Here is a 10,094-nt window from a genome sequence, read left to right as displayed (position 1 = left end):
ACATATAACTCAATTTCGTTCCTTTTTATGGCTGAGTAATATTCCATTGTATGTATCTTTAAGCTCTTTTGTATGAGCATTTCTGAAGGATTATTCCTAGAAATGGAATTGCTGGGTCACGTGCATTTAAAATTTTAATGGCTACTCAGGGCCAGGCATAGCGTCAGACACATAGTAGGGTCTTTGTAAGTATCTGTGGCATGAATGGATACTGCTGGATTGCCCTCCAGGGAAAACACACTATTTCCACTCCCACCAACAGCAAACAGAGAGCCACAGAACTGACAATTTCTGCTACTGGGTCCCAGCCCCACTGGGCTTCACGACAACCACTTTCCTCCAAGCCACTCTGCTGCTGCTGGGAAGGATTTAAAGACCCTATGTCACCTTCGGTGAAAGGCAGGCAGCGTCCAGGCAGAGGGTGACCTCCTCTCCCAGGTCTGCAAAGGCCATGGCTTCACATCCTCCCACTGGGGTGGGTGTTTACCAGTGAGGGCAACGTCAGCTCTGGGACTTCTCCAATGGGAACTCGCCATGTTTACACAAGCACCCACATATCTTCCTTCTGCTCCCCCTTATCAACCTCTGAAACTGAAGGGAAACTTCCTATGGCTGGGCTCACTCCACTGCCAACTCTGGAACTCTATTGTCAGTAACTGCTGTTCTTCCTCTGGGGCCTCGTCTCCAGCAGGAACCCCCAGCCAGACAGCCCGTTTCTAGCATCTTTGGGGCTGGCCGTGCCATCTCCCTTCCCCTGGCCCTATCACCTGCCTGGGTCCTGAAAAATTATTGGAAGAGCCCCGGAGGCCAAGAAAATTATTGGAAGAGCCCCGGAGGAGGCCAGCACACCGGAGCCAGTTCTACCTCTGACCCTCGTAGGAACTTTGGGCCGGCATTGCTCTGTGCCCTCTGCCTGGGGACGAAGGCTGGCATTCAGAGGCTGCCGGGAAGCAGTGCAAAGGCAAGGTCAGGTGGAGAGGCCCAGGCCTCCTGAGCCCCCAAGATGCTGGCGTGGGGGTGTCTCTCCCGCTGCGTGTCCCACACCAGGCTTCCAGCTCCACGCTGCTGCAGGCCCCCGCAGGGATAACGCCCTGTGAAGACTCTGCCGTGCTGCAATGGTGAGCGCCTCTCCTCTTCGGGTGCTCAACCCCGCAGATGGGGCTGAGGCGGTGGTGCCCAGAACCACGCGGGACTGGAGAAGGGCAGACCTGCTCTCTCTCCTCCCTCCAGAGATTCCAGGGTGGGGCAGATCAAGGTTTTCCAGGCCCTGCCCCAGCTCGCCTCCCCACTGCCCCCTCCCCACCCCCGTGGTGAGAGAGTCAGAGAGCTGAGCTCTATGTGTCCCGAGGGAAAGCAGCGGGAGGGTAGGATGAAGAAGCACACAATGGTCACTCCCACCCCATCCCCATTCCCCGTCCGGGCTCTGTGGCACCCAGAGACCTCAAGGAACCAGAGGTCAAAGCATCTGCCAAGATCCTCGCCCGGAGGGTGGCCCACAGAAGTACTGTCCTCCCTGGCTCATCAACGGTGGGATTTCAGGCACGGTGACCCCCCCGCCAGCTGTGTCCCCTAGCATTGCCTGGGCTCACCTCCCCACACAGTCAGAGGCAGACTCTCAGATTTAGTGAGAACTCATGTTGCAGGGGAGCGGAGTGTACAGTGGGGTCTTCTCTAGTCAGGTAGAATGGAAGGCAGAGCCCAGGCAGAGCTCAGGCAGTCCTGTCTCCCAGAGTGCATCAGCGCCCTCCAAAACATCTCAGAGCTGGCTGTCCAGTCCACGCTCGTACCGCCAGAGCACAGCTCCCTCCACTCTCAGAACACCTCGTTCCACCGCTGGGCACCTCCAACTGTTCACGTTTTCCTCCAGGCAGCCTCTACCTTGCAATGGCGGGTGAGGGAGGGGTGGACATGTCACTCCAGACCAGCCCTTGGGACAAGAGAAGCAACTGGCATGGAACCGGGGTAGGAAAAGCAATAAGTTAAAGCCAAGAATGGCCGGAGGTCTGGCACGACGGACGGGGGCGAGTCTCTGGCTTGATCCAGGAGGCCCTGGGGAGGAGGCGGCTGATGACAAGGTTCCAGGCAGGAGGTGGCTCAGAAGGTGGGGTTGTCGACGCCGCTGCGCACCCCGGCGTGTTCTTCGGGCCTGAAGCTGTAGGGAGGGGGTGGCTCCACGGGAGGCAGACCCACGACGGCCTTCAGGATAATCTGCAGGGAAAGCAGGGGACAGAGACTTCTTAGGACCTGCCACTGGCCACTGCCACCCATGTGCTGGTGGTGGCATGTTTACCAGGGAGAAGAGTGACCCGACGCTGGTTGCAGAGCCCTCCCTAGGGCCCAAAGGCTTGGCGTAAGGACACCCTCCACTGCCCCCGTTGCTCTAAAAATCTGAATGGGGAGGCACAGAGAGCCGAGGGACAGGGCAGGGGTTGGGGTGGATACCAACCTCGCTGTAGGGGGGTGGGGGCTCACAAATGGATGCTGTGACCCTCTCTGCGGGAGTAATGGGGGGCCGTTCTGGGGGCCCCTCATGATCCGTTGGGGGGTCCTGCTCCGACTTTCTGCAGTTGCGACAGAAGCGCTTAGCCAGGCCACAGAGGCACAAGAGGGGTACGATGATCAGAAACACGACGACAAAGATCCTGGGGTAAGGAACCACCAACGTCAGCCTGAGTCTCCAGCCATCCTTGCTGCACCTCCCTCCCTCCCCTGACCTACACCCACCCCTCAGCAGGAAGTCCAGTCCAGTCCTGGGTGGGCCAGAGGAACTGGCCCAAGGCTCACCTCAAGGGGCCAGAGAAGAGCTGGAACTGCTCTGGCTGGTACTCTTGGCAGCAGCTGTTACCACAGCAGTTGAACCCTTTAGGGCAGGTGCTGCGGACCGGGTCAGAGAGAGGCCATTGGTACCAAGGTGCGGAGGCCGAAGGATCCCAGCTTCCCTAAAACTCACCCATGCGCTCAGGGCACGAGCCACACCCCTAGCAGGGCGGAGGTACAGGCCCCCTGGGCTCAGTGGGAGGAACCTGGGGCTGGGATCACGACCTGGGTTTCAGGCTCAGCTCACTACTGGCCTGATGCACTCGTGCCAAGTCACAGTCCTTGCTGGGCCTCACTTTCCGCATCTATAAGATGGGTGTAACGAAGGTCCTGTCGACCTCACTGGGCGGGTGTGGGGACTGACTGTTGTAGTGGCTACAACATGGCTCTAAGGAGATGCAGACGAAGAGGGACAGTGGGGAGGGGCCGGGAGCTAATTCCAGGAAGAGTGAGCAGATGCTGGTGGCCACGGAGCAGGAGGTGGGAGGGACACGGTGTCCCTGGAACATCCAGGGCTGACTGCTGGAAACACTTGGCTGCCCAGAGGCCACCCCCCTCAGCCCCTCCTCATCGTGCTTGGGCTTCTCAGCGTTTATAGAGTGAGAGTGTTTGCCCTCGCTTCCAGGGGGACCCTCAGAGGGGAGGTGGCCTAAGGCTGGCGTCAGAAGGGTGGGGATTGGCCCGCAAATGTGAAACTGCCCGTGGATAGGCTGCTGGAAGGAGTGAGGGGCGGAGTCTCCCTGTCTGGGTCGGGGTATGGCTTCTGGCTAGAAGGGGAGAGGGTGAGGATGATGAACGCAGGCAGGGCAGGATCTGGGATGTCTCCTCCCCACAGTGGAAGTTACAGCCCAAATCCCAGACTTACAAGAAGAGACCACATGTGGCTGCAGCCTGTGGAAGAAAAGAGGCGGAGGTCTGGGTCATAAACTGGGGGCTGGGGTTTCCACCAGGTGCTGCCCAGGTACCTCACTGCTAGCAGGTCCCAGAGGATCAGCATCTTCCCCCACACCTGCTCTCCACCTCCCTCCACATGTTCCCCGGGTCGGTGGCTGCAGCCCCAGCGCCACCTCGTGGCCTCAGCTCTCCTTCCTCTCCTCACCACACCTCCTGCCACATTTGCTCACCCCCAGGTCTGTAAGCTCACGCCTTCTGACCACCCTTCCAACCCATCCCCACCACGGCCAGGACTCCAGCAACCCCCGCACCCACCCTGTCACTCCCAACACTGCTGCAAGTTTCTATCCCACACATCTGAACACCTAAAACCTTGCTGGAAGCCTCCCTCAGTGGCTCCCTGGGGCCCAGACACCATGACCAGCCCTATCCCCCATTCCCACTCCCCCTGGCCCTCCTGCACACCCACCCACTGGGAGTTCTCTGAACACGTCTGGCTGTGTTACACATGCCTGCAGGAACAAGCTCCTCCCTCCCTCCCTCTTTTGCACTAGTTCTGTGCCACATGGAGGCTATCATTACGGAATTTAACCTGATTAATAGCAAATATGTGCGTAAGTCCTGCTTGGAAAGTTCTTTCCCCAGGTATCTGAGAGGCTGGCTCCAGCACCTTCTCTGACCATCTTACTTAAAATTACATCTACTCCCCCAAAGCACTCCCTTTCCCCTAACTGTGCTTACTTTATCTGCACAGCTCTTGTCCACATCTAACATACTATATATTTTACTTTATCTTGCTACTTGTTTGTCTCCTCAGTAGAATGTAAACCCCGCCAGGGGAGGGATTTTTGTCTATTGAAAACCAATACTCACGATTTTGGCAGACTGAATGAAAGAGCACTGACAACCTGGTTTCATTTCATCCTGGCTGCTCCCAGACCGTGGGGGAGGAATGCAGGTAGAGGAACACAGCAAACGGGAGGTTATCTGTCACCCCACCCCAGCCTCCAGGGAGATAAACAAGCATGGCTCAAGAATAAGAAGCCAACTTTGGTGAGACCACCATGTCTTTTTTTTTTGGCCGCGCCACCAACATGCAGGATCTCAGTTCCCTGACCAGGGATCAAACCCGTGCATCGTGCCGTGGAAGCGCGCAGTCTTAACCACTGTACTGCCAGGGAAGTCCGAAGACCACCATTTTTATATTTCAAGGTATATTTTATATTTCAAGGTATATTTTATACCTTGAAATAACAGTTCAACTGTTAACGACAATAACAGTAAAGCTAAGAATACCGATGACAGCCAATAAGATTTGGGCTGATTCCCATGACAGCCAATAAGATTTGGGCTGATTCCCATGACAGCCAGTAAGATTTGGGCTGATTCCCATGACAGCCAATAAGATTTGGGCTGATTCCCATGACAGCCAGTAAGATTTGGGCTGATTCCCATGACAGCCAATAAGATTTGGGCTGATTCCCATGACAGCCAGTAAGATTTGGGCTGATTCCCACAAGTCTCGGCCAGTGGGCTCAAGAGCAGGAATGAACCCCTGCAGGTTGGCCCAGAGAGGGTAAGGTGACTGCAGAGTTGGGGACAGCCCAAGGGGTCCAGGCACCCAGCGTACCCCCTTTCCCTCAGATCCCATCCCCTGTCCCTCGCCCTTCTCCTGGCCCCCAACTAAGAAAGACAAGCAATGAACGGGTTTATGGAATTAATCCTGAGCTCCTGTTTGGAGGAGTAGGGGATCCTCTTCCCCCACCCCCATTTTAAACAGGTGGTGGTCTCGACCGAGGTGGTGTCAAGCGTTGGGGTAACCTTGGGTAGTTTCAACTTACTTACATGCGGACTGGGGGCATTAACAGCCTGCCGCCTGGAGTTGCTGGGAGGAATCAACAAATGCTCAACCTAATGCTGGCACAAACCCACCGCTGATGATAGAGAAGGAGTAACAGGGCTTCTGGAGCAGAGCCGCTCAGCAGGCAGTGAATGTCGTGGGGGGCAGGCCTGGGCCTTCCCTCAGACTCTTACACAGAAGTTAAAAACCCATGTTCGAGACCTATGTCAGTTTCTAGGATAATCTCCCATCCCAAAACTGGATAGACTGCCCCCATCACTGGGGCAGGGAGGGATGAGGGGGTGTTGAAACCCTGCCTCATCCTCAGAAATCACAGGTTTCAGAGGTCACCCCAGCCTCGGGTCAGGCAGCCAGGTCAAATCCTATCACCAGTTGGAATCCTACCCCCACTCCTAGAAAGGGAAGGGGGAGCCTCCTTTCCTCTAGGGCACAAGCAGAGAAACACAGTCCCAGAGAGGGCTAGGACTTCCCCAAGGTCACCCAGCACTGTGAAGAATGGAGCTGGGGAGATAGGCTGACCAGGCATCCAGATCTCAGTCCAGACCTCAGGCCCTCCGCTAGTCCCCGCTTTCTGACGCAGCGAGAAGGAGCCAAGGCTAACGTGAGGGTCAAAGTCCCCAGTCACCAAGAGGAGCTAAGTGTCAGATGGCGGTGGGCGCGAGTAGTTCCCACGACACAGTCCCCCACGAGATGAAGGAACCCAGGCCTTCTCAGGGCCTCCCTCTGCTCTTACCTCCCCGGCAAAAAGAGAAAGGAAGTTGCTAACTGCATGGGGTAACGCGGAAATCCTGACAGTGGAAGGTGGTGATCGGGACCCAGAAGCAGGCCCCTGACCCACAAGAGTAGGGCCCCGAAAGTTCCACAACTTTACCTCCCAAGCGCTCACCTGTTGGAGGCCGGCCAGCAGGCCGAGCAGCAAGGTGGGTACTAGGCCAGGCACCCAGGTGGCTGACATCCTGGCAGGGGGGGCCACTGAGCTTCCGAGTGTAGGGGGAAGAGGGGAGAGGCGGGGCCGCGACCTCTCCCACGACTCTCCACCTATAGGGCCCCGCCTCGGGATGGGGGCGGAGCTGATGCACCGGGGTTGGGCCGGACCGGGAAGGGAGGGGGAGGGGAGGGGAGGGAAAGAAGTTTGGGTTGGGTTTTGGGAAATGGGAGGTAGAAGAGAGTACTGATTAAAAAATATTGTGGTGTCAGTTTAAGACTGCTGAGCTACCCCTTCCCAACCCTCAACTGCTCCACCCTCTAAGTGATCCCAAGCTTGAGAGGGACTGCTGCGCCTACCAGATGGACAGAGGATGCAGGCAGAGGGAGCTGGACCACTGGAAATCCCTTCCCACATGGACTTCTGGGGGGCAGAGGTTGAGGGAGAGAGGAAGCGAAGGCCCTGGAGTGGATTGAGGGGATTACAACGGAGGGAGGTGTCACTTTTTTTAAAAAATTTTTTTGGCCAAGAAGGGAGGGAGGGGCGGCCTGATTGATTTCTGGGTCAGGAGAACCTAGAGTAGATCACTAGTACATTCGTACCCCGCCCCCACCCTCCCTGAAATCCTGGAAGGAGGTGTTGGTACACTTCCTCCACTTGACTACAGTGGAAATTAAGGCCCCAGGATTCAGAGACTAGTGCCTGAGTCCGCAGCTGGGGCTGAGCGGCAGCCAGGCGAGCTAGGGCGCGTGCGAGCAGGTCCATCCAGATTTCTGGAGAGGCCCCGCGGACGCTGTCCCGGCCGCGTGGGGCTGGATTCAGACCCGCGGCGGCCGCGCCCCGCCCCGGAGGCGTGCTGTGCTTCCCGGATCCGGCCGGCAGGTGGCAGCATCGCTCAACGCGGGCTTCCGCCGGAGCCGGGCAGCGCGGGGCTGGGACCTGGGGCTGGGTCTCCCTGGGCTGCCTACGGGGGGACCCGGCTGGACTGTGCAGTGGGAGGCCGTCTCGGTGGACGATACGCGAAGGGTGAGAGCCAGACGCCCAGACACAGATGAGACGTAAGGAGACCTCGTGGGAGTTGGAGAGATGGAGCCCGGACCCTTGAGGACGGGGGCGAAATGGAGATGGTGGGTGGGGTGCTGCTCCCAGACCTGGGGAAAGGGGGAGGGCTCCAGGAGAGGATCAGTTCTTTAGACGTCTCCTGCTGCGTCTCAAACCTGACTTTGCCACTGAAAGCTAGCCCCAACCTAGTAAGAAAGGACAACCGTCGTCCTTTGGCTTCTTTTTCTTTTTTCTCTCAGCGCTTTCTCCTTATCTCTGTTTCTCATCTCTCCCAGTCGTGTTTTCTCGGTCTTATGTTTAACCTCTCTTTGGTCCGCCCCATTTCTCCCAGTCTCTGTTTTCCTGTTTCAGTTCCTCCCCATCTCTGTGTCCATGCATTTTCTCTTCATTTCTACATGTTCCCTGTTTTCCCATCTCTGTTTCTCCTCTTTGTTAATCTCTGTCTGTCTCAGTGGAGGTGTCTGTTTTTCTGTCTCTGTTTCCATTTCCCTTGTCTCTGGTTTGGTCCTGTGTCTCCCTGTCTCTGTGTCTGTTTCTCACCAACTCTCCTGGTCTCTCTCTCTTTCTCTGTTTCTGTTTCTCATTATCTCTTGGCCCCTAAGGACAGAATCTTCCAGTTTCCTGGTCCAAGCTGAATTGGGGTCTGGCCCCAGAGAATGCCCTCTCTATTGGAAGTTCCTGGAGACTGATCTGAGAAAGGATGGGGGGCGGCGCACGGCATGTCTTTCCTCCTCCCCCAGCGGTTGGCTCTGGACCTAGCCCACCCCTCTGCCAAGGTGGACCTAGTCCAGAGAGTACTGGAGCTTTCTCCTAGCAGCACCCACGCTGCTGCTTCCTTAGTCTTGAATTTGTTGCTAACTTGGGCTTCCAGGGCCCTGCTACACCAACACCCAAGACCTGAGACACCCCTAACCTCCTGCCTCTCTGCCCAGGCCTGGAGCCCTGTGGAGGTGTGGCCCTTAGGGGAGAGGAAGATGGGTGAGCTTAGGGGAGGAGGGTATCCTAAGGAGTGGAATGAGGGTGCTGAGAAGGGCATGGAGGACCTTGAGGGGTAGATGTGGGAGGCTGAAGAGGTGAAGGGACGAGGCAGGTTGGTGCCCTGAGGAGGAGGGCAGGAGGATGGCCCTTCTTCCTTCAGGCATCCACCGACACAGATGTAGCATTGCCAGACAAAATACCGGATGCCCAGATAAATCTGAATTTAAGGTAAACAGTGAATAACTATTTAGTATAAATAAATATGTCCCATGCAATATTTGGGGCATACTTATACTAAAATGTATTTGTTGTTTATCTGAAATTCTAATTTAACTGGGTGTCCTGTATTTTTATTTGTTAAATCCTGCAACCCTACCCACATCCCTAAAATGTCATAAGAGAATAGCTACTCTATCCTCTGCCCCACATCTCCCCAGTGGGAAAATGAGGCTAGTGGGCAGAGTCCAGAGGGCCTCTGGAATCTGCCTCTGGATCCCCAGTTTTTTTTATGACATCAGACTTCCTTTCTGTGCTCCTTCCTGCAGATGGGAGGTGGGCAGTCCCAGCTCAGGCCAAGAACACCAAGCCCTGTTGCCAGGGTCACCATGGCTCCCAGGGCCCCAGCATTCCTGGTGGGTGAGGTCGGGTGGGGGTGAGGGCATAGTGGGGCCCCAGACTGAGCAGACCCGGGGCCTGTTCTTGTCTAGAGGCAGGAGGGTCCTGGACAAGGACAACATCTGTTCAACACTCAGTCTGGCAGTGGGTGGGCAGTGTGTGCTCACATGTACGTGTATGCTCAGACATCCAGGGACATATGGGCAGAGAGGCCCAGAGACCTCATGCAGTCAGTGGATCCTTCTAGATTCCACTCCAGATTCCATCCGGGGTTTCCCCGAAGCAGCAAACTTGAAATGTCTTCCTACTGGCTCCAGCCTCCCTGGCCCATTCCATAAAGAAGGAGCTGATTGTGTGCCCTACAAGGGCCCAGCTGCAAGGGCCTTGGAGGTCAGCTGGTCCACCCGCTCTCTTCTCAGAGAAGCCAGCTGGAGCCCAGAGGGGCAGAAAGGCCAAGTCACAGGGGACACTGGGGCTGAGTCAAAACCAAACCACGCAGGTCTTAAGACCCCACACCCAGTGGCAGCCTCAGAGGCGGCACACGTGTCGGGGCTGGGGAGCTGCTGCTTGGGATGGAGGAACTCCTCACTGGAGTGGGAGGCCTTGTGCAGCCTGGCTCAGCCCAGGCCCAGGGGCCGGGCCCTGGGGAAGGGGCAAGAGTCAGGCTGAGTTCTGTTCATCTCAGCCCCCTCCCCGCCATACTGTGGTGGACCCTGATACCCATAAATGACTTATGGTGCTGGGCTGGGATCTTTCCTTCCAAAGTCCCCAGAGTGTTCTGCCGTAAGCTGGCTGTCCGTCTGCAGGGACAGTGTTAGGGTGTGTTAGTAAGTGTGCCACTTGCTATGGTGTGCGGGGTGATCTTAGTCAAGAAAGCAAACTTCTTTGTGCCTTTCTAAACTCATCTGTGAAGGGGGTGCGGAGGTGGATAACAGTACCTCC

The 10,094-nt window shown here is 56.5% G+C and overlaps 1 protein-coding gene across 5 annotated transcripts; it reads right to left on the bottom strand.

Annotated features, from left to right (window-relative positions):
* Nucleotides 1-1,618: 1,618 nt before the first annotated feature.
* On the bottom strand, nt 1,619-6,603 carry TMEM92 (transmembrane protein 92). Of its 5 annotated transcripts, none has more exons than XM_024744728.1 (6): nt 5,557-6,600; nt 4,585-4,639; nt 3,683-3,708; nt 2,785-2,874; nt 2,447-2,642; nt 1,619-2,208 (listed from the first exon to the last, which is right to left on the bottom strand). In XM_024744728.1, exons 1-6 carry the CDS (start codon nt 5,571-5,573, stop codon nt 2,095-2,097), a joined length of 498 nt encoding a protein of 165 aa, XP_024600496.1. In that variant the 5' UTR covers nt 5,574-6,600; the 3' UTR covers nt 1,619-2,094. The 5 variants fall into 5 exon arrangements, with proteins under 5 accessions (XP_024600496.1, XP_024600528.1, XP_024600511.1 ...); XM_024744760.1 differs by having other exon boundaries at nt 6,459-6,555; XM_024744743.1 differs by having other exon boundaries at nt 4,585-5,596; nt 6,459-6,543.
* Nucleotides 6,604-10,094: the final 3,491 nt, after the last annotated feature.

Source organism: Neophocaena asiaeorientalis, unplaced genomic scaffold (assembly GCF_003031525.2).
Source record: "Neophocaena asiaeorientalis asiaeorientalis breed wild unplaced genomic scaffold, Neophocaena_asiaeorientalis_V1.1 scaffold1, whole genome shotgun sequence".
Classification (NCBI taxonomy): Eukaryota; Metazoa; Chordata; class Mammalia; order Artiodactyla; family Phocoenidae; genus Neophocaena; species Neophocaena asiaeorientalis.
Note: the sequence above shows the minus strand (reverse complement) of the source record. Positions and strands in the feature narration are given on the sequence as shown.